Source organism: Takifugu rubripes, chromosome 8 (assembly GCF_901000725.2).
Source record: "Takifugu rubripes chromosome 8, fTakRub1.2, whole genome shotgun sequence".
NCBI classification, from domain to species: domain Eukaryota; kingdom Metazoa; phylum Chordata; class Actinopteri; order Tetraodontiformes; family Tetraodontidae; genus Takifugu; species Takifugu rubripes.
The window spans coordinates 16,253,936-16,276,538 of record NC_042292.1 but is presented as its reverse complement, the minus strand read 5'-3'; the positions used below and the strand labels follow the sequence as shown (position 1 = coordinate 16,276,538).

At 48.3% G+C, this 22,603-nt stretch overlaps 1 protein-coding gene across 2 annotated transcripts in view; it reads left to right on the top strand.

Moving 5' to 3' along the window:
• LOC101061461 (pyruvate carboxylase, mitochondrial) overlaps positions 1–22,603 on the top strand; it is a 129,135-nt gene that overhangs the window by 33,192 nt on the left and 73,340 nt on the right. For both annotated transcript variants that reach the window (XM_029839836.1, XM_029839837.1), the window contains exon 11: positions 4,916–5,078. In XM_029839836.1, the coding sequence (XP_029695696.1) occupies positions 4,916–5,078 (163 nt within the window). The remainder of the gene's footprint in view (positions 1–4,915; positions 5,079–22,603) is intronic.

Sequence of the window (22,603 nt, the reverse complement as noted above, 5' to 3'; positions counted from 1 at the left end):
TTACCACTTGCCCCTGAGCCATTTTGAAAAATGTATTTACCAGAGACGCGGCCTGTGTGAATATTAACAAACCCCTCCGACTCCCGGGGAGGAAAAAAACCCCACACGCATCACGATGGAGTGCAGACAAACGCACAGCACTCTAATATAGTTATAAATCAAACATTCACTTCAAAGGGACTTAATTTTTATTTTTTTGCTTTCCGAGGCCACATGTGGGAGGTTGGGGGGTGGAAAACAAAGGAAGATGAAAGGCTGAAAAGAGGAGCGCCCAAAAATGGAAAAGGATGGCATTGAGAAGCAAAGTTTGATTGTTGTTCTGGTGTCCCCCTTTTTGTTTGTTTATTTTAAAAGAAATGCCTGTGATTACGCAATCCCCCATTTCTTTTGCTCCACCTCTGCTCGTTTGATATCTCCCACCAAACCCCCCCAGCCAATTTCTCTTCCCCTCATCCCCAATTATCCACAGTCATTCCCTGTTGTCCCACACTCCCACTTATCCTTTCTGACTCCTCTCCCCCTGCCTCTCTGCTGTCCTCCTACTTCCTTCTCGCCTTCATCCTTTTTGTTCCTTCTAGTCAGGCCAAATCCGATCTCTTCCACACTCCTACTTTTCCTACTCCTCCTATCAGTTCTGACTTGAGCTTTCTTTTTCATACTCCCACTCCTCCTGTGTTCTCCACTTAATTATTTTTGCAGACATAAAAAAAGTGTGTTATTTAGCAGCAGCTTTAATTGTTGTGTCATCGGTGGCTTTAATAGTGCACTTTCTCCACCTTTCTGCGCGTATGTTGCTACTTTATTTCTTTCCCTGCTGGCAACTTCATCTTTTTTCGAGCCAGTAACGAGCTCTGAGTAGAGGCGACTCGAAATGATATACAATTAGTTCTGTCCGCGACCTGTGTGAGCCTTTGTTGCTCATGCACCAATTAGGATTTCTGCTGTGTGAAAGTGTAAGGAGGGGTGGGGTGGGGGGGTGTTATGTCTGAAACTCTTTGCCGACTGTCTGGATGCTTTTATGAAATTCTCCTGCAGTCGGCTCTAGTTAAACAAATGAGTTAAACCAAGGGAAATATGTCCATGTAAACAGTCGAGAACAAGCTCTGCATGTACACCTGCACGTGTCTGAAAGGCCCGAGAGTGTTTTCTTTAGCTATATGGTTATTCAGACATGAAATTTTCCATTTCAGACGGTTATAATGGGAATGGAACAACCGGTATATAAGTTGGGTCAAAGGTCAGTAGCCCCGTCTGTACATCTCCGCCCTCACGGCTGGAGTAAATCAGGGCAGCCGCGATATTGGATTTTACTAGAATGAATCTTTTAACGAACATCTCTTTGCACTCCCGTCCGTGGAGTCGAGCCAACATCGGCCTCCGCCGATCCAGGCTGAATGTGAGACGTTGCCTTGCTCAACCTATTGGGGGGATAAAAAGGAAGTTCCACCATTTCCAGTGAATATTTGGCAGTCCTTAACCTCACTCTCGCCTTCCCAAGCTGTCTAAGGATTGGGTGCAGAGCAGTGTTCACCCGTGCGTGTGTCAGGATAAATAAGTGCATGTCATTGCCCCCCCATCATATTTGCACCTACTCTGAGGGGAGCATATTTAGTTAAATTGGAGTTCAGACTGCTGCCGGTGCCGGGATGGTTTCACTCTCTGCTGCAGGATGTTTCCTGGAAAATAAAATTCTATGTGGAATTACGCACACATTTCTATAGGACTGGGAATTAATGCTGCTCATCCCAAATAAACAGTGATGTTTGTTTATGCTAGTGGAGCATTCGGAGCCAATCATTCTGGGTAAGAGGATCGACTGGAGCGCCTCTCGGAGTAGGTGCTCTGATCGGAGAGCAAATGTAAGATATTTACAAGTTCATCAGCAGCCTGAAGCAAAGCTTGCAGGCAGAATGACGCGGCGAGGCTACCGAAGGCTTCTCCAAAGAACGTCTTCAGTCGAGCAGGCGGTTCTGCCGCGCTTCCCATCTTTGTTCTGGATTGTCCGAGATTGAATGTAAAGCTGGCTGCTCTTCAGGGGGCCGAAAACCAGGCGATCGACCAACTGGAAGGCGATAGCAGTTGCTGGCTCTGACATCATAGATTAATGTATTCAAAATGCCTGTTGGACAAAGCGAGAAACCCTGAGAAAAAGCAAAGAAAGGCAGCCAATTATTATTGCTAATTTTGTGCCTCGAGGCAACATTTAATGCAGTTGCTGTTTATCTTTTAGAGTGATCAATGGGTGCCGCAGAAGCAAAGAAAATGACTAATATTGTACATTTAGTGTAATAAAATGAAATTAACCCCCCCCCCCCCCCCCCATTCGTTCACGCGTTTTTCTGGCTCGGACCAAAATAAAGAGCCATTTTTCTTTGCTCCGTACAGCTCCTTGTAATGTGATTATTTGTTAATTTTGGGAAATGTGCACATCAAACCTTGGTATTAACAGAAATGACAAGGCCCTCAAGGCTGCACGGTGCTTTATTACCCAACGTGTTCCTGAGCCCTGGGTGAAAATCTCATTTTAACACCTTATTATTTCAGTTTCTTCTATGCCTAAATTCTGCATATCACTAAATAACTCTTTTTAATCAACTTTTCTGCCAACTAATTGCCCCTCAATAACCCCTGGACCAAGGCCGGAGCTGCAGCTGGAGAGGGCTCCTTGGGCCTGGGGGGCGGGGGGGGAGACTCCTGTGAAAATATGATTAAACTGCCATGTTGCCTTTGCATTCGTAGGCTGCAAAATGGGTAATTGCATGATGGCGTTCTGTTTTTAAAGCTATAAACTCTCAAGGGTGCCCAGATCCGCTGACGAGCCAGATTTTCTGTCCTGTCAGGTAGACGTGTATTCACCTGGGATCCCACGGTCTTTGGAGGATACGTTTTCTGCCTGGTGGGACGGAAAACCTCGGCTCGGACTGGTTTCAGGCACCCCCGAGGACCACCATTGTCACTAAGCAGCTGGGAATAGTGCTGCATTTTAAACATTGTCAGTGACGAATGGAAAAACGGCACAATTGAACACGCTGCTGAGGCAGGTTTCCAAAGTTGGGCCGGAAGTTGGGCAGTTTCGGCTCGTCACGCCACTGAGCCACGAAGACGACGGATGGCTCTGTTAGTTTATAAAAACCCAAATGCCTTATGTCCCAAATAATTTGGCACAGAAAGCAAACGTGTCGGTATGAAACATGCCTTAATTCTCTCTCCCCTTAGCGGCTGCTTCTTGTTTTTCTTGTTGATAACCGCAGCTTTGTTCTCAGTTACTGTGTGCGCCTAAAAGACGCGAGCGCACATCTTCAGGGATGGAGCTGGCCATTTTAGAGACGGTGCGTTGGGAAGACGTCCAGAGGCGGGGGGCCGGTTCTTTTTTTGGAGATGCTTCGATAGAGCCTCTGGAGGCGTTTCCTGTCTCCTTCCGTGCACTTTGCGTGCCAGGCAGTCACCTAAGTGGGGATGCTTTCGGTGGTGGACTGGTAGGAGGCCCAGAGCAGGTACACAGGCCGCTTTCCTTGAGGGCTCTAAGTAGAGTCTCTGAGGTTGGAGCACTCAGCATGTCAGTCGTGGAGAATGTTGCTGTGGCCCTCTGACGTCAGCCTCGTCCTTTCCAGTCGGGCAGCGATTGATTGGACTGGTTGTGTTGCCGGTTGCAACCAGAGCCACATGGTTGCTGCGGGCTCTTTTAATTTGTCTAAGTCAAATTAATATGCAATGAGTTTCACTTCACGGCTATCCTGCTTAATTCATGGCCTCCATTATCATCACCCCACCTTTTTAACTAAAATGATGTTCAGGTCTAGTTTTTGTCTCGAAACAGGCGCCCGGCAAAAGATTGTCTATTTATAGCCTCATCTTGGTGATTTCGCTGCAAATTAAAACCCATAAATAGAGTAATTTTACTGTTAACACATGTTAACCAGCTGTATTAGCAGAAGATATTAATACACGTTAAAGATGGCCATTGTATTCTTATTATTTGGCAGTAAATTAATCAGTGAATTTCCATAATCCTATCGGAGATGTTGCCCACATGGCGACTGAATGAATCTGTTCATTTTGGATATTAAAAGATGTGTGATGCTAATTAATTAAAATGATAAGAACGAGTAACAAAAGCGTTTCTGCTCTCACATATCAAGAGATGGGCTTTTGTTTTCTCCCTCAACACATTTTGCAACAGCCTGATGCATAATCGCCCTTCTGCTTGGCCTGAAACGCAGATATAATTGAGACATGAAGGAAATGGACGCAGAGATGGTGCCCAAATTCTCAGCTTGTTTGCTGTTGTGCGCCTTCTGTTTGTGTCGCTGGCTGCCCACTTTTCTCAGTGTTTGATTTTGGCAGAAATGGGTTGCGGGAATGTCGCGCCGGCGCCCTCGCCGCCTTCAATTTAGCTGCCTTAACAAAAGCTAAATCAAAACACTTGTATAAGGCGGAAAAATGGTATATTTCTCTTATCCAAACACCAGCATCGCTGTCAGTTCCAAGAGCTCCAATTAAACTTGAGACAGAGTGTTAAAAAAATCCTGTAAGGTTGTGAAACTTCTGACAACAACTTTGTCAAGCATCACATTTAAATAAATGCATAAGTCTGTCAGGGCCTGGCAGGGAATCGGGTTCTGTATCGTAGTTTGGCTGAAAAAATGCACGTTTGGTGAGTGTGAGTAACCTATTGTGGAGCTATATCTGTTATTAGGCGTGGATTAGGGTTAACCGGAAGTTTTCTAGCCACTATTTTGGGAGTGCAACTCTTACTTGGGTTAGAGGGAACCCAGTAATTAGTTCCACCACAGCCAGTTAATCAAAGGTGAGAACAGCAACGTTAGAGGTGGATGATGATAGAAACTGGCAACCTGGGAGAAGAAGTGTCTGTGCTGATTGTACGACTTCTTTAATTCCCTTTTCTTCTCCACAGTGTGGACCTGGTGCACGCTCAGCTGCGTGTGTGCGAGGGCCGCAGCCTTCTGGACCTGAACCTCAAGCAAGACAAGATCAGGGTGAACGGCTGCGCAATCCAGTGCAGAGTGACGACCGAAGACCCTGCCCGGGGCTTCCAACCCGACACCGGCAGGATTGAGGTGAGCTCCACCTTGTGATCCGCGAGTGTAGCCACGGAGACCGCATTTCCTGGCACACCGGTTAACAAATCTGCACGGCGGGAGCCCGGTATTTGTCGGCGTTATCCAGGAGCTGCAGGAAGGATCACCGTGGATTTAGCACAAAGATCAAAGAGGTTTTGAATTAGATCTGGACAGGTTCCCTTTGAACCTTTTTAAAAACGTCCGCCGGTGTTTCCCTCAACCGTGTTTACATTTTTCCGCCTTTCGCAACAGGAAAATAAGTCGGAGTTGCCTGTGTGCGACTGGAAGTGAGGCTTGAATTTGTTTTCGGGAACAAAACGGAAGTCGCGGTTTCAAGGTTGAAGTCACCAGATTGACGTTGCGCGCTAACGAGGGCTAACGGTGTCTGTGGCTGCAGCGGTCACAGGCGAAATCCATCTGATCTGGCCGCCGTTGTCTTGGCGCTTGTGTATTTATTTGCGATGGTGCCTGTAACACTTTCTGAGCAATGGTTGCAGGTGTGTGTGTGCGTGTGTGCATGAAAGAGGTCGTGGTCTGGTCACGGTGTGTATTAATCCACATATGCTATACATCTCCACACCTCACAATAGCCACCATTTATCACTGCCTCTCTGCAAACCTAATCTCTCCCTCCTGCTGATGAGGTCTGATCCCTGGATGCTTTACGATGTGAGCCGCTTCCTCCCATCACCCAGGACCGTACCACCACCCACTCTTCCTCACTTTTATTATTCGCCTTTATCCTATTCCCTCCATTTTAGCCATTGTTTTTCTATTTGTTACCGGCCTGCTTTACAAACAATTAAATATTAATAAAACCCGTGTTGAATCAATAAAAATGACAGATTAGCCCACCCCCCCCAAAAAGGTTTAATAGAAGTAAAAAGGCCATTTAGTGGATTGAAAACAAATTAAAGGGTGCGTTTAAGATAAATCGGAGCGATGTAACAGCCACTGGGTGCGTTTGAGCTCCAGCTTAAATGGGGAGGATTCTGCTGGAGGGCAATAAAAGTAAAATAAATTCTTTAGCAGTGTAGCGACAGGGGGAAAAACCCTCATCCTCTAATGTGTGCACCCTTCAGTATCCTGTCAGATCTCTAATCTACAGCTGATCAATGCGTCAAAGTGGAGGCGGGGGGGCTGCTCAGCACTCTGACTTTGTCTGGATTTTAAATTGATGACGTTTGGAGCCCCATCATCGCCGCCACCGCCGCCATGTCCCCACAGGCTCTCCCTGTAAATTACCTCTTCAGTGACGTAACGGTGGCTCTTTATTGCTCCGCCGGCTCTCCAATCAAACAAATCATCATTCCCCCCCCGTCTTCTTAGTCATGGTCTCAGGTAGGGAAATTGTGTACGCACGTGTGTTGTGGCGTGGGTCCATTTAACAGCCGCAGCCCCGTGACCTTGTTCTGGTGCAGAAGATGCGTTTGATTCATTTCGTTGTTCCACTTTTGTTCACGCCAGGCTTGAGAAATTATAAGCTGTTGAAGTGGCGCCGCCATTATGCAGCATTCTGACTTTGATGCTGCTGCGTCCCGCTGTGAAAATCGCTGTTTCCACGCCACTTTGCAGTCGCTTCATCCGGCGACCTTCAAGGACTTCTCTTCTGTTTTTCGGCATCAACTGCTTTTTACACCAATATTTATTTCCTGCACACTTCCTCCTGTTTTTTGCTCGGCCTTCTTTTGCCCTGGAACATGCACCAGAGGTCAACAGAAATGCTGCTCCGCGCGCCATTATCATGCAATATGAATAAACCCGGCGCAATCAAAACGGCGTGTGGATGGAGGAATGCAGCAGCTGAGAGAGGATGAATAAATTATGACTGAAAGGCTTTGAGGGAGCTCTGCAGCTGAGCGACACAGCGTGGGGATGGTTCTGAATCGGAGGCCAAAATGTCACCACAGACAACCTCCAAATTGCATTAAAAGCCGTTTTGACTGCTGGGATTTAAACTGGCTTTTAATTTGTGGAGCAGTGGAGGAGGAAGCAATTCCCTTTTCATTTTAACGCCTGATCCGGGCACCAGGTACCGCCCCCCCCCCCCCCCCCCAAATGTCTGTGATTGCTGCTAACGTGTGTTTCACGAAAAGGCACTGAGGTTTTGTGGCTGAGTTGTGCACTCGCCCGCTTGGAACTCTTCAAATATTAAAGCATCGGAGGTGTCAAGAACGGGGAGGAGGGAGTCGCTGCGTGCAGAGACCGAAGACTGGTGGGTGTCGAGGATCCAAAATAGACCAAAGGACTATCGGGGTGCACCCACTGTCTTCTGTGGAGACGAAAGAGGAATCATGAAATCTGCTGCTGCCCCCCCCACCTCCTCTGAATAGAACAGCCAGAGCAGGAGAAGCAACAGATTCAAATAATGAGATAATCTGTTCTCCCCGGGAGCCATTAAGCCTTTTCGAGGTCCGATATGATGGAAAGGTTGTGGCGCAAAAGAGAGAAAGAAAAAAAAATCTATCGACGTTTGAAAGTAATCAAAAGCACTCGTGCGACAAATCGGCCATCTTGTTCATTACAGGTTGACAAGGTCTTGATTCCAGGTTCTATGTGCACTTAAATGACAGAACATAGAGGACAGGCTGGGGGGGGGTAATCAGTTGTCAGACACAGGCCGTTTAGATCCGTTTCCCAATGAGTAATTGACAACGGCGTCCGAAACGAGCTGGCAGCGTTGCGTTCAATGTCGCTCTGCAGCAAAGTTAGTTTTCCCTCCGAAAGGGGCTTCTTAGTCGCAGCATCCGCGGGAGCCGCACGATCTCGGAGCGGTCGCAGCCTCTGCTGTTGCACGTCGAGTACGACGGTGGCGTTGATGTGGAGTGATGGATGTCAAAGGGTGACGGTCTGAAGCAGAACAGCCTCGGGAGTCTGAGGGGGGGAGTTATTAAAAACGCCGGTCTGCCAGCAGCTCGCCGAGAAAACTCGGCGATCGGTGTCGCCCGGCAAGTTTTGGAGACGGTTCCAAGAGTCGCAACAGGACTCCTGCGGTGCAATAAGTGGATGATGAAGGTGGTTTGTGACCTGCACATGGGGAAGCTGGTAAAAGTGCCCCTGCTGCAGTCTCCAGGGCAAGTGAAGAAAGGTTTAGATTGCTCTGAGGTGCAACGAGATCTGGATCCAATGAGCTTCATTCTCTTCCACAGCTGATCTTTTTATCCGTCCTTCCTGCTTCCCGACCTCCTGTCTCTCTCTCTCTCTGACTTGTGATTTCCTCATTTCCAGATGTTTCTCTCCTCATATTCGCAATAATCTCCCATCTCACCTTCTGCATTCTACAAAACGTGAGTAATGAGGCCCGGTCCCATTGTCCCCCCCCCCACCACCATCCACCTCCCATTGCTGTCATTAGCCACACCTTTAATTCTTCCATTCCACTTTCCTTGTGTGCTGCTAGGGTTAGCATTTAGCTGCCTTCCCAGAATGCATCAGATGTGACATTTATCATTTCCTGGTTTAATAGAGCACGTGTGCACGTGTGCGTGGGTTTGCATGACCTTATGCGCTCGCCCTGCCCGCTACAACTGGAGGCGGTCGTTCTTTTCTCGCAAATTTAAGGCGACTGAGGCGTTGGGTGTGTCACCCTGCCATTGGTCGACCGCTCAGAAATAAGAGTGGTTATATTAATCGTTAGTTGCAGCTCTAGCTAATTTTGTAACTTCCTGAGGCGCACCGAGCATACTCCGGCAGTGTGTCTGGGGCAAATGGAGGCGCGATAAATCAGTCATCTTTCTAATTGATATGCAGCGTTTTTATCAGTCATGTCAAATAAAATCTCGGGTCCATCTTCTGCGTTCATCTCTGCCACTGGTCGCTGCGGAGGGGGAGGTCCTAAATTAGCCCAGTGTTTGAGACAATTCCTCTTTGCTCCATCCACGCACCATCCACTCAATACTCCAATAAACGTCTCTGGCTTTTTCCTGCTTTTCTGATGCCTTCGCTCCCCTCCTGCCCTCTGCGTGCAATCCCATTACCTTTAATTGCATTTGTCAAAATTGCCAGGCAAAAATCATTAGTAATGAAATACAACCTGCCCTCCCAAAATCATTACTCATAATGGGGAGCTGAAGACATTTTAATCAGAGACACAACATTTTAATACACTTGGCCTCTTATTGCGTTGTTGCTGTTTTCATTAGCTTAGCATTAATGAGTGTGTATACCGGCTGGAATAACACAGTAGGAATGTCCATGCTCCAGCAGGATTGCTGTCACTCTTTTATGCATTGCATAACCCCCCCCTCAAAAAACAGTTAGTTTTTAGTTAAAAAATGCTAATACTGCTTTCACTTTGGTGTGATAAATGGAAGTAATGACATGTTTACAGGTTCAGATCATGATTTGCTAACTTATGACTGACCTTCTCTACTATACTACTCTCTACTACTTTTAAATTCTACCTCTACTTCAAAGATTCACAAGGGTTAACCTGGTCCTGGTTCTTTTCGCTCCTGATCCGATCCCAGTACTAAATAAACACCATCTTGCTGTTACAGTTCATGTTCACTTCAAGTAGGCCTACATTAAAGTTATTAATACCAAAGCAGCAATGTATCACAGACAAATTACATGGGCAAAACAAGCCCACAGCCAAGCTGTTCTTTGATACATTTTTATTCAAGATCTGGGCGTATAAAGCAAATAACCGGAGCCATTAAGAGGTATTTGCCAGATCTAAACAGCCTGAGCATTTCTGCTCACTGGCCAGACAAAAACAAATACTGAACAAAAGCATCAGGCTTCTTTTTTGCATTTAAAATAATTCCAGCCATGTGTTCCAGCCATCTCCCAGCTGTAGTATAGTCCCATTTATGGCCTACGTCATCAAAAAAGGTGTGTGTGTGCTGACCTGGATGGCGTACCGCCACTACAGAGGCGAGGAAGCGGGACCAAGTCCAGCTCCACAATGACCTCCGCCGTCATCAAAATGCCAAGTTGTTGCGTTTATGGTCGTTGGAACCGGTTTCCTCCCAGTCAGAGCCGATCCATTTTAAAAAGGCTGTTATCGGCTGTTATCCCAACATTACCATGCACTTGTGCCATTTCACCGTATTCACGTGACAGATTCAAGGTCATTTCTTTTACATTCCATTTCTTCCTGTCCGCTCCCATTTTTCCAGGCACGGTTAAAAAAAAAAAAAAAAAAACCTGCGACGTTTACGACCAATTACTCTGAAATATCTCTAAATGATAATCGGCGTCCGTCTTTGCAGGCCAACCGCGGCGGCGGTGACCTCCTCCTGGCCACCGATCATTGCTGAATAATTCAGGAAGCTGCAGTTGTAACCGATGACAATCCCAGCGAGGACACGGCCGCTCCGTCGGCGGTAATAAATTCACCAGAGCCCCGGTCTGGCCCGTAAAACAGCAGTGACATGTTCTTTACTTACCGCAAAACCATATTTTCTATTCCATATACTGTAATTGGCAGCCTCTCCTGTATACTGCCCCCCCCCCGTTATTTCTCCCAGCCTTTCCACAGGAGCTGCTTCCATTTGCCCTTTTCACTTCCCGCTGTCACTATCAATTTCCTCTTTTGCGTATCTCGCGCGTCGGCAGGCGTACAGGTGTGTTTGCAGGCATCAATAATTGAATACCCCCCCCCCTCCGATCCTCACTCAGCCTCATATTTGTCGTTTTTTTGACTGGTCTAGTTGATCTGATGTCTCTTCTCCCTTCTCTTCATCATTCCTGTTTTTTTTCCTTCCCAGTTCCCCGGCTGGTTTATTGTTGGAGTTAAAGTTCCCTCCGCTCCCGATGTGGATAAACGCGCCGGGCTTTTGGTAAAAAGGTTGTGAAAATACGGAAAAGTGGGTTGATGCACCACTAAAAACATCAATTAGGTTGATTTGCGTGCACGGAAAACCACGTCCGTGCCCTCTTTGACAGCGTGGAGCAGCGAGGTCGCTCGGCTTGGCCCGGGCGCCGCTCTGTATTCAAATATGTGCGACGCATTTCAATATTTTAACAGGATGATTACAGGCGCGCGCCAGCCCAGCCATTAGTTTAACGAGGCCTTTACCTCAGACAGGGATGGTTTTGTTCCCTCCCACCTCTACCTTCCCATCTGAAGGATCTGCGACAGAATTCGGAGCGAATCGAGATGAATATTGAGTGGAACTGTGCGTTGATCGGCTCTGGTGACGTACCGGATCCACTGTCGTTGAGCCTCCGGTGGGTTTCCTCCCTCCTCCTGCCCGTCCCACCTCTTGGCTCCTGTAGATCTGCTGCAGTGCACCTCTGCTGTCCCTCATCTCCCCGCGCTCTCGCTGGAAATCTTCTACTTATTTGTCGCTTCCATCCCTCCGTCCTGCCCGCCCCTCCCTAACTTGTTTATTTCCAAATCGAATTGCACCTTTCTCTCCCTCCCCCTCACACCTGGTCCCCCGTCTCCTTTTCACAATATGTCTCGGCCTTTCTAGTGCCAACGCTGCCCTATTTGTCTGTCTTCCTCTTTTTTTCTTTTTTTTTACCCAGATGTCTGGTTCTTGTCTCCCTCCTCATTTTTCTTCCCCTTTCAGCCCTCTCAAAGTCAACAATCTCCGTCTTCATATCACCACGGTCCTTGTGTGTTTTCCAAGGTGCCTCTCAGACCCACTCTTATTCAGTAATTGTGTTTTTTTTTTTTTCCTGAGCCTTTCAGATGTTTGCTTATCTTGTTGGTGTGTGCAGACTTGCTCCAAATGGCTGCCTGTGTCTCAATATTTCCATCTCTCCGTGCAGCTGTGTCACTTCTGATCAGGCCTACTCTATTAGTAAAAGCTGGCCTTTCTGCAAATGGTTTTCCTTTTTTTTTTTTTTAACAAAAAAAAAGAAGCTAAACCCAGCATGCCCTACAACCATGCTTAATTTGGAACAATTCCCTGGTGCACGTCTGTGTGCACTTCATTGGCTGTGTGTTTTATTCAGCAGGGCCGATGTGAAGCAGCAGGCTGGAATAACTTTTCCTGAATGTTTCAAATGAAGATGAAATCCCGTGTGGTTCTAAAATGAGCGTTTCTTTTTGTCTGGCTCGACATTGACAACTTTTCTTCAGACTAGATGTAAAGCTCCTACACGAACAGTCTCATTATGGAATTTGTTGTTCAGATTTGACAAACAAATTAGCATAATCATGCACCGTGTTGCTATTGTGATATGGCTGGACGTGATTGGCTTTCCCCCCTTTTTCCTATGAAGAACAAGCAACTTTATAATGTAGAGCTGTAAGTCCCAAGCAAAAAACGAGGGAAAATGAACTGGCTAAATGATCAGTTAGCTGCTTGTTTGCAGCACTGTGGCGAACTATCGACTTGAGTCGAGGGCCGGATCGCTTGATTTAATGGTGGAGAGAAGCAGAAAAACGGCGTCTTTATTTGAACGGCACCTGAAACCACTTAGCCACTGGTGTCAGTATAGAACGCTGGTCTACGACCAACTTGGCTTTAACCTTGGAACCCGCGAAAGCTCGATTTACCACGCTGACCGGGAAAATTTGAGCGTGATGACTGTTGCGTGTGTACAGTTCAGGTCGGTAATTAGCCGTATTAATGCAGGGCTTGTTTTCCCAGAAAGGGCCGTTAAAGCCGCTCTTTCCTGAGGCCAAATGTCTAACAGGCTAGTACAAGTTGTTTTATTTCAGAAAAGAATAACATTTAAGATCTTCCGAGAGAACAGAGCAGCCAATTGGGCTGGATTAGAGACTTCTCTGGGGGGCACTTTAGAATCTGTATATCGTCCGTTGCCAAGGCAGCAGAGGAGGGAAAAAAATCCAGACTAATCACAACATGAATCTGAACTCGTTTCTTAGGCAAAGTCGCAACTCTTAATTGGTATTAGTGACAGCAGCAGCGCATTTCCTCTGAGAGCCTGGCTGTTCAGTTGGACTCGCAGACAAGTGCTCCTCTGCATATTAATGTGGCGCGGCGCTCTGCCGTAGATGGCCCTCTGCGTCGGCCATTGCAGGAACCCTGCTTTTGTCCTCCCATCTGCAGCGGTGGTGTGCGTGTCGTGCTTGGGTTGCTGGTGTCATTATTGTGGGAGAATTGCAGTGATTTAATCAAGTGTGGGTCAAACTGCGAAGCCTCTGATTGGCCACTTTGATTGTAATGGATGTTTTTGTGGCACCCAAACGCTGACCTTTTGAACCATCCAGTTACTGGAATTTAAAATAGTTGGGGTTTAGCGATGCCCTTATTTTTATACTTGAAGCCTGTTACATTCAAATATGCAGAGTTATGAATTATCCACCATTTCGTTGACCTTACCTCGTTTTAAACTGGAGTGAGAATTCCCTCGTGGGAAAAAAAAGAAAAGTTCTTTTGTAGCCGAGGATCAACTGGGATGTACTGGGAATTTCATCTCCCAGACGGCTGACCAGTGCTTGGGTTTTCTCTCTATTCTTTGATTTTCTGTACGTCTTCTTTCCTGCAGGCTCTTTATTTCCATCCCCTCATTACTCGTTCTTTGTCTGGAATACCTTCTGCTGCTACCACTGCACGTCAGTAGTCCAGCCCCACTCTCTTTTTAGACTCTTTGTCATCCTCCAGCTCTTCACTCTGTCGTTCTCCCCTCTTGAAATGCAAAATATCGCTCGGGTTTCGCTTCGCATACAAGTCTCTTCTGCACAGAACGCTGCTGGTTCTCCGGAGGAATTCTTGTGTGTTCTCAAACTGAACCTTCAGCATGTATCTGGGTATCTGCAGGGGTGTGTGTGTGTATGTGTGTGTGGATGCGTGCGGGCGGGCGGGCAATGGTGGTTTTATCAGCTCCTGCAGATGGCCCCGGCTCCTCATCCATCGTTCCGGTGAAAAGAGGAGCCCTCCAAGAGTGAAAGCAATGCACAGACAGAAACAGGCAGAGACGTCCAGCTTGAAGGAGCCAGCAAGAGGTCGTGGAAGATGTCAGATCCCAGAAGAGGTTAAGGTTTGAGCTTAAAGTGAGAAGCTACTTTTATGTCGGGCGATATTTGAAAATTGCTCAGGTCCCCCCCCCCCCCCCCCCCAAAGCTTGGCTTTAACAGAAGTTCTTGAAGAGTTGAAGCGGAGATGGTCGAAAGTGCCATTTATCCGCGGGTATTTTAAAACAAAAGCGAAGGATATTAACTAAAAACTGGAGAGCCCCCCTCCCCAGACCCCGCCAACATCTCTCAAACACATCTGTCTCGGCTACAGCTGCAGGAACTGAAGCTGAAACCCGCCAAAAAAACAAACCCATCAAAGGACCTTGGCGTCCTGCTTCAGCTGGAGCGCCAAAGCTGCATGTGGAAGCGCAGCTTTCTGTGCAATTCCCCCACGCAGGCGTGCAGGCTCGCAAACCCACTGTGGAGGTTTGGTCACATAGCTTGAGGTGTGCGTGCACGTCAGTGTGTGCGACAGTTGGCTGGCATTGAAAAGAAGCTCCTCTGTTCGCCGTGGGATGCGGAATGTTTACGATGCGGCGCCCGCAGGAGAGAAAGCAAACAGAAGGAAAAAAGATGCAGAGGAGGAGATGAAGGGAAGCAGGACTGCCTCGACACGCGATGTCGACAGAAGTTGGAGTCACGAGGGAGGGGCAAGGTCTCACCCCTGAAACTGCCTTGAAACACAACAGCAAAGGCAGATGAGTGGCGAAGGGTTCGTACAAGTCAAAGCTAAAAGGAAAGAAGTGCAAACCCGGGACTTTTCCTTTCCTCCGAGACTCTATAGAAATGTCTCTGTTAGCATTTTGTCCTTTTTGATTATTTCCTCTGTTATGCAGCAAAAATGTCACCTCCCCCAGGGCTTGTATTTTAAAAGGGTGGCTTCATACAGGAATCTGGGTGGGGGGGGGGGCGGAGAAACCACGTTTTAAGTACAAACATAAATCGCCAAACACGGAAGTTTATTTTCTCGGCAAGAGCGCTAATGGCTTTTGAATTTTATGACAGACCAAGCTTTCAAGTCCATTAATGCAACCTGATCACCAATGCTCCTTTGTGAAGCTCAGGTTTTTCAGCCCTGAAAATGTGTCGGAAAGGGAGTGGACATTTAAAAATACAGTCCAAAGACCAGCAGGCGGAACCACTCAAAACCACAACCAAACAAACCTTGTTTGTCCAAGCTGCGGCTTCCTGTCAGAGCTCCAGCCGACCTAATGGCCCGGAGGTGCAGCCCCGAGCCCCCGGCCTCCATTTCTCCTTTGAAGAATTGAGAAGCGGCAAGTGAACACTTCAGGGAGTCAATTGGTGCATAAAGAGTTCCGAGGTCAGTGGAAAAGAAAGCTGGACCCGCTGTGCCTTAAAAGCAGCCCGAGAGATCTTAAAATCAACTGGTCATCCGGAGTGCAGAGAGAACTCGTACCTCCATTAAAGCACGCGGAGCGATGGCGCGTCTGCAGGCGGTGGGCGATGGGCTCCAGCCAAATGAGAACTGAGGCAGCTGCACCAGGACCGCCTGGGTGGGGCAGGAAGGGGAATGATCTGGGGAAATCCACCTCGGCTAATTCACTTTTACGTCCCCCGTTTAACCCGTGGACCGCACCAGTGATCAGGCGTGAAGACCAGGACGCGGTCATGCCGCCGCTGTGGATTACAGCGAGTCCTTCTCGTTCTTTTGGGGGCGAACGTTGGCGGGATAAAGGCAATTAAAGTAATATTAGGAGGAACAGTGGCGATTAATGAAAATTGGATTCCAACTAAAGCTCTTATCTCATCCATATGCTAGCTGTGAAACCAACCGTATTAATGTGACATCTAATTTAATAGGATCTACGGTGGAGTCTGACTTTCTCATTTTCTTCGCCGCCTGGAACGCCAATTTAACGTGCAGCGATCCTGTGGCGGCCTTGCTCCGAAAGCCAACCTTCTGTCTTTGTTTACCAGCTGTGTTTGCCGTTTAATCCCCCCCTTCCCCCCGCAGAGCTGTGCCTATTCTCGGCGCCACGGCGAGCATCATTTTTAGTCGGCGCCGTAATGAACTTTACCTGCTGACGGCAGATGGGAGGCTGTGATTAACCAGACGCGGGTCTGGTTGACTTTACAGACGACTTGGGCTATTTTACACTGACGTTGCTGAACGTTCCCAGTCGCCTAGTTTGCTACATCGAAATTAAAGAGGATTTTGTCCGCAGTTCCGTTATTTGCCTGGTCCCTTCAGGCTCTCTGGTCGCTCAGTGCCCATTTGTTACCCTACAAATGTGTTTCCACTTCGCCGATGAACTGTGGTACTACGGCAAACATCCCCGGCCGACTGTTTTCTCTGCCGCTTTCGTGTAGGTGCGGCAGCCTTTTAGGTTTCCGTCCACGCACCCACCCAAAAGCCTCCAAGCTTCCATCCTATTTCGGAAATGAGTTTTCCGTCAGGAGAAATTAAATGCCCGGTCCGCCTAGAGGTCGGCGCGGGTCGCGCCGAGGCCAGCCGGCGCCTGTGTAGCCGAGCAACGTCGGTGGGGCTGAACGGTGACGTGGGTGGAATGTGGCCCTCGCCATGTGCACAGACGCCACTAAGACCCACAACTTCCTACTGTTCAGTTATCTTCCCTTGGAAGCGTCACCAGGCTGGTTTAACCATTTCTAAGGAAGAATAGCCAAAGGCAGGCTAACGCCTTTACCACGCCGAGCACCATCGCTTGTTGCCTCGAGTGCACACACGTGGAGCTGTTCAGGCATTCCCCAACGCCGCCCGTCTCGTCTGAAACTGTCACATCTGCGCAGCACGGGTCCCGTTTCATCTCCTGAGCTGCGTGGCAGATGTCGGCATGAGAGGGTTTGGGGAAAAAAACGGTGCACAAAAACCTCCACAAGTGGCAACCCCCCCCCCCCCTCGTTTCTTCTTCTCAGCAGATGGCAACGTGGCTGCACGTGTTCTGCTGGACAGCAGCATATGGAAGCATGTTTGGGTGCACGGCTCAGTGGTAGAAATATGAAAAGGCGGCTGAGAGCTCAAGCGTGCCCGTCGCCGCTGTGTTTACTGTTGCGCAACATCACCAGCTTCAAGGTGACGGGAGCAGATAACAAAATTTGTCTCCGAGCGTGAACTATGGGAGAAGCGGTATCCAACATCGGACCAGGACTTTCTTCCAGAATAAGTGCGGTGCACTCTGCACCTCCGCCACGCTTCAGTAAAATTTTCCTTGACCTTTCGTGTGTTGTGTTTATTTTTTTTTTTGCACACCGGTGGAAGCTTCAAGGCAGAGTTGAGACAGTTGGATGTCTCTCAAGGAAGCGGCGACCCGACGGAGCGTTTCTGGCATCAGCCCGTGGGGCGGCGATGATACAAAGGCCTGTGGCGGCGAGGGTTTTCTGTTTCTGTGGAGGTTTTTGGTCTGAACCCAGAGAATATCCTCTGCGTGTGGCACCTCTGGACCGGTGGCGGTGTCCCGTTTAATGTAAAGATGACAAGCTGCGGCATTCCGGTGATGACTCATCGCCCCTTTTGGCGCCGCCGCCGTCATTATCCCCGCTGGCCGCTGTGGCTCAAGGCGTCTAATGCCGAGCTCAGGGTTGAATTTGCGACGAGACGTTTATCCGTGCGCGTTTAATTTGCACGTGCCGGCACGTTGTGGGCTGACGCCTTTTTACGTCGGGTTTGAAAGAGCGCCGTCGCCTGCGCGCGTCCGATAAGACGATGGGAATACATTAGTAGAATTAGCCGTTAATACGGTTCGCGTAGACGTGGCGCCGAGACGGTGTCTCTGAAAGCCCCTCATAAATCAAGCATATTGCAGAGAGCAAGTGGTCGGGGGGTCAGCGGGGGGGGGGCGGCAGGCAGGGACGACTGAATGAAGGAGGAGGAGGGAAAGAGGGAGGCAGGGGGCAGCTTTCCTCTCGTCCCCTTCCTAGTGTGGCCATCTGGAGAGAGTGATTAATCATCCCGTACCCCCAGACATGGCAGTCTGATGCTGCGACGCTCGTGAGCGCACGTGTGAGTGGCTGTTTGGATGCACCTCGTTGGCTCTCCAGATAAGGCCTGGCCTGTGTGTGCACGTCTAAACCCAAACGATAATGTCTCGTGTGTGTGTGAGATTCTGTTTGTTTACCCTTGTGCTGACTGTGGTTACCCGGAAGCTCTTGTGCCAGGCAGCCGCTGTTGATGATGATTATTTCACGCCTCACAAGGCCCTCTTGACCGAGGAGATCAATTTTATTAGTGTGAAGATTTTGGCCCCCAATCTCAAAACACGATTATTATTGTGATGAACAAACGAACCAAAGTGGCCAAGCAGTCGTCGCCACGCGTACAAATCGAGTTAAACAGAAATATTTCAGCCGAGCTGAATAAATGGAGGATTAACAGACGTGCGAGGAGATAAGAAACGCAAGGAGAGTAAGCGAAGCGAGTTCCAACACCGGCTTTTGTCGGAGGCTTCAGCACATTGTGAAATATGTGTGTTGGGTTGAAAGAACAAGGTCGGCGCCTCAATGCAGGTAAACAATGGTGAGGGCGGGAAGGTTGGACGTAAAGAATAAAGCAGCTGCTCCTCTTCATCCGAGGACGTCAGTGAAGGTGCTGTTGGAAATTCATTGTCTATTTTTCAGACATTTTTATATTTGGGAGGTGTTAAATTTCCAAAGTCGGACACGTGAAGGATTTTACCGCTGCCGCCCAAAGCGAGGACCAGATTCCCGTTATTGCCGATAATGTTCCCGATCGATTACAGAAGGGTCGCCACGGCAATGATTGAATGAATGTCTCCCGGGTGTGGAGTAAAATCCAAATTAAGAGAAGATGAGCTGTATTGGGAATTAAGGGGGCACGAAGGGAGGGTGGGATTAGTGACTCGCAGGAAGACGAGGACGCTTCAAAGGGATTTTGAGCCTTTAAACTCTTTAATGGAGCCGAATTTGAGTAAATCGGACATTAAAACGAAGCCCGGATGCTTTTTGAGGCAAGTCGTGACAGGGAATTGAGAGAGAAGTGGACAAGAAGTTCATTCCAATTCCAGGCGAGATTGGGAACAGGCGACAGGAGGAGAACCTGGGGACAACAGAAGCGGCAACAAATATAGACACGGAGGAGCCACCAGGGCCGTCAAATGGATCAGGTCGCTGGCAGGAGAGGGGAAGGGAAGGTGGCAAAGGACGGAGCAACTTCTGTCACCTCAGTCACGAAGAGACTGGGGGCGGACTGGAATATCAAAGGCAGAGCAAGGAGGAAGGAACTGGTGGGGGATCGAGGGAACCGAGGATGAAGAGAGCAGGAAACCAGGACATCCGAGCCATTTCTGAAGAAGTACGAGAACCCGGCGCTTTGTGGAATAACGGTTTTTGATCAAAGCAGCCCTGATGGGATCACGTGTGGAGAAGGCGGCAACAATGGCTGACGCGCTTTGAACGAGTCGGCAGCTTTTATCTCGTTACGGTTCATATTCATTCCAGAATGTTCGGCGAAAACCCCGTCGAAGCCCCAATTACAGTGTGTAACGGCAAACCTGCTTTGCTTCAAAAACAAGATCAGCAGATCTGCTGCTTTATGTTCTCCAAAGCTTGTCCATCTGCCCTGCTTCTGCTGGTGTCTCATAAATTAGTGCTAATAACTTTTAATTAGCCGGAGCCCAGGGCGCTCCCGTCCACGTATTGGAGGGAATGCTAATGTTTCGAACGGGACGCCGCCTCGGGGGGCGAGTTTGGTGGTTTGGTATTGTGATATTTTGGACCTGAGTGCCGCCGTTTCTACATTTATAGAAATAGAACTGTTTGGACTAGAGGTGCTTATAATTCACAAATTTCATTACCAAAGATTGTGTCTATTATGATCTTGCTTTGCTAGCTACCAGACTATTTTTCACGACAACTCTCAGCCTTCGACGTTTCATCCTCAGTGCTGCAGGCTGACTGCTCTCTTAAATTTATTATTTAAAAGTGGAATTAATGTAATATTACCTATGCGCCGCTCTGCAGCTCCCATTGATCAGCTGGCACCACTAAAACGGTCCTTATTTATAGAAACACAAGCAATCTGTTGCGCGGTGTCTTTGAGAGGACAAGCACCAGAGGAAATATGTGAATCAGTGCTACAGTGGGACGACGGCACAGAATCCTACAGACTAATTGGGATCCAGCAGAGAACACCGAGATGTAAACAGTGGCTTTATTAATTTTCCCACCATGAGTTACATAATGTTAAGAATTCAGGGGGGCACAACTGGCTCCCTTTCATTTTCCGCAGAAACTCGAGTGGACCCGATGCCCGTCGGCGCCGTCAGGTCTCCGCGTGAGGCTGCGTTTTAATGAGCAAGGGGCTGCAGGGTGAAAGAGCCTCCATTTTCCCTGTTCAGCCCGTCAGTTGGTATAAAATGGTTCTGTGATCTGGCAGGAACGGGGAAGAAAACGTCGAAAGTTTTGAATCGACAAAACGATAACTGGTGCGACGAGAGAATGGATGATATATAACATGCAGGAATGCAGCTTGTTTATTCCTAGGTTGTTCATCTGCACCTCATGGCCGTCTTGGAATTTTGTGCCCAGACCTGTGAGAACAGAAGCAAAGCGTGACCGCATCGATACAAACGCCGGCGGCACCTTTTGATGTGCACATGAATCCTTTGCCCGCTTTAGATCTCCTGTGCTGGCGAGCCCGGCATTTGAACGTCCGCCTGCCACCTCGTTCCTTCTCCCGTCTTTGATATGGAGCGTCAGGTGCTGGGAACCAGGGTGGTAATTGTGAAACGGAGCCACGGCGGACCCTGGACCTCCGGCCACCCTGTGAAAATATAGCTTTTGATGGGAGTCCCGGGTCGGCCTTTGATGTCCAAGTGTTCGCCAGATAGTCGCAAACGTCTGAATTCACCCGGAGGTGGTAAAAACCAACCAGCTGGTCCAGAACGCTGGCAGGAAGTGATGACTTAAGATATCCGATACAACTGGAATCAACGTCCTGACCCACAGCAGGACCGCCGCAGTTAAAGTAAAATAGGGGAACTCTTATTTGCCTGGAAGTTGTTTCAGCCCAGCCTGTACCTTTAAAATAGTCGCGTTCTTGTCCAGCACAGAAAGAACGGAACCGGATCAAGGCTCCATCGCGTTGTGCGGCAGATGCGCGCAGTTGGGCTCGAGGGCCGATCCGTTTCGGGTTTTTGCTTCCAGGCGGAAACAAAGGCGAAGGGAAAATAAGAAGGTAGCGATGGCAGGCGGACGTCTGTGATGCACGATAGATGACTGCAGTGGTGGATCAAGGCTCCGCCATAATGAGAAGTGCTTTTGTTCAAAGTGCTTTTGTCCTTGTTACTGAAATAAAGATACGCGCACGCGCACGGATACACGTCTTGCACAGAAGGCCACGTAAACGGTGCTGCAGACGAGCACATCTCCAGCATACACACACACACACACACACTTATCTCTTCCATATCCAGCCTCCTATTATCTCTCTTGGGCTAATTCATTAGTTTCACTGATAAAATTGGAGCTCATTAATTTACCCTGCTTTGTAGTGTGTGTTTGTGAGTGTGTATCGGTGAGATTGGTTTGTGGTAGGGTGGGGTCACAGCTTGGAAATTAATTTTTGGTGGGTGCAAATGCACGGGCGCAGACAAGTGCACATTTTGGAGGAGTGGGGGCAAATAAAGATGTGCAAAGATTAGCAGGGGGAGCAAGCACTTGGTTTTTTTTTTTCCTTTGATGTTGAACAAAATATTTGCAGCGGTGGGTTATGAACACAAGTTCCTTGGTGGTTCTTTGTTTGCTGTGCCGCTTCCTTTGGTATTTATTGCTGGTCTGACATGTTAGCGAGCAGCTAGTATAATTGAGCAGGGCTCATGAAAACCAAGCCAGACTGTCTTCAACCATTCCAGATAATGTTGAACTATTTGGAAATAGTTTAATGGACTGTTGGAGAGGCGGGCCATTAAACTATAGACATAAACTAGAGGAAAAGGGATGCAAAGATGTGTCCTTAGACTCAAGATAACTCTCTACTTTTGTCACTCTTGAATTATATATGCGTCCCCTGGTACGTCAAGTACTTTTAAATCTTGTATGCGGCAGTAATTTGTGATATTTTTGTCCAAAACAAATCGTGATTCATGAGCAGATGTGTTTTTAAAAGGATGACAAAATTGCTAGTTATGCAGTCTGGAGGCTAAAATGTGTTTAACTGCAAATTCACGGTCGCTGTTGAAACAGAGCAGGTCGAAATAGTTGCTTGTGTATAAAAAAAGATTTTCTGCAGCATGAAATCGAAGTAGCATTTTATCGACACGGGAAGTTTGTCTCAATCTAATGTTAGCTAGTACACGTTTGTTCGCCCTTATCGTACTGGCTCACTCCCACAAATGTCAGCCGATTCCATGAGAACAAATGCGCGCTTGTCCGGTCTTCATCCGCTTATCCAGGACGGATGGCAGAGGCAGCAGTCCAGGCAGAGGGGCAAAGACGTCCCTCACCCCAGACTTCTCCTCCAGCTCTTCCGAGAGGATTCTGGCGCTCCCGGGCTGGCCATGGGACTCAATCTCTCCAGTGTCTCCTGAGTCTCTGGGCGTCCTGCCGGAGGGACATGCCTGGAGCACCTCCCTAGGGAGGCGGAGACCTCCTGAACGGAGGACTTGGCCAGATGTTCCCAACAGACCCTCACAATATGTTTGGG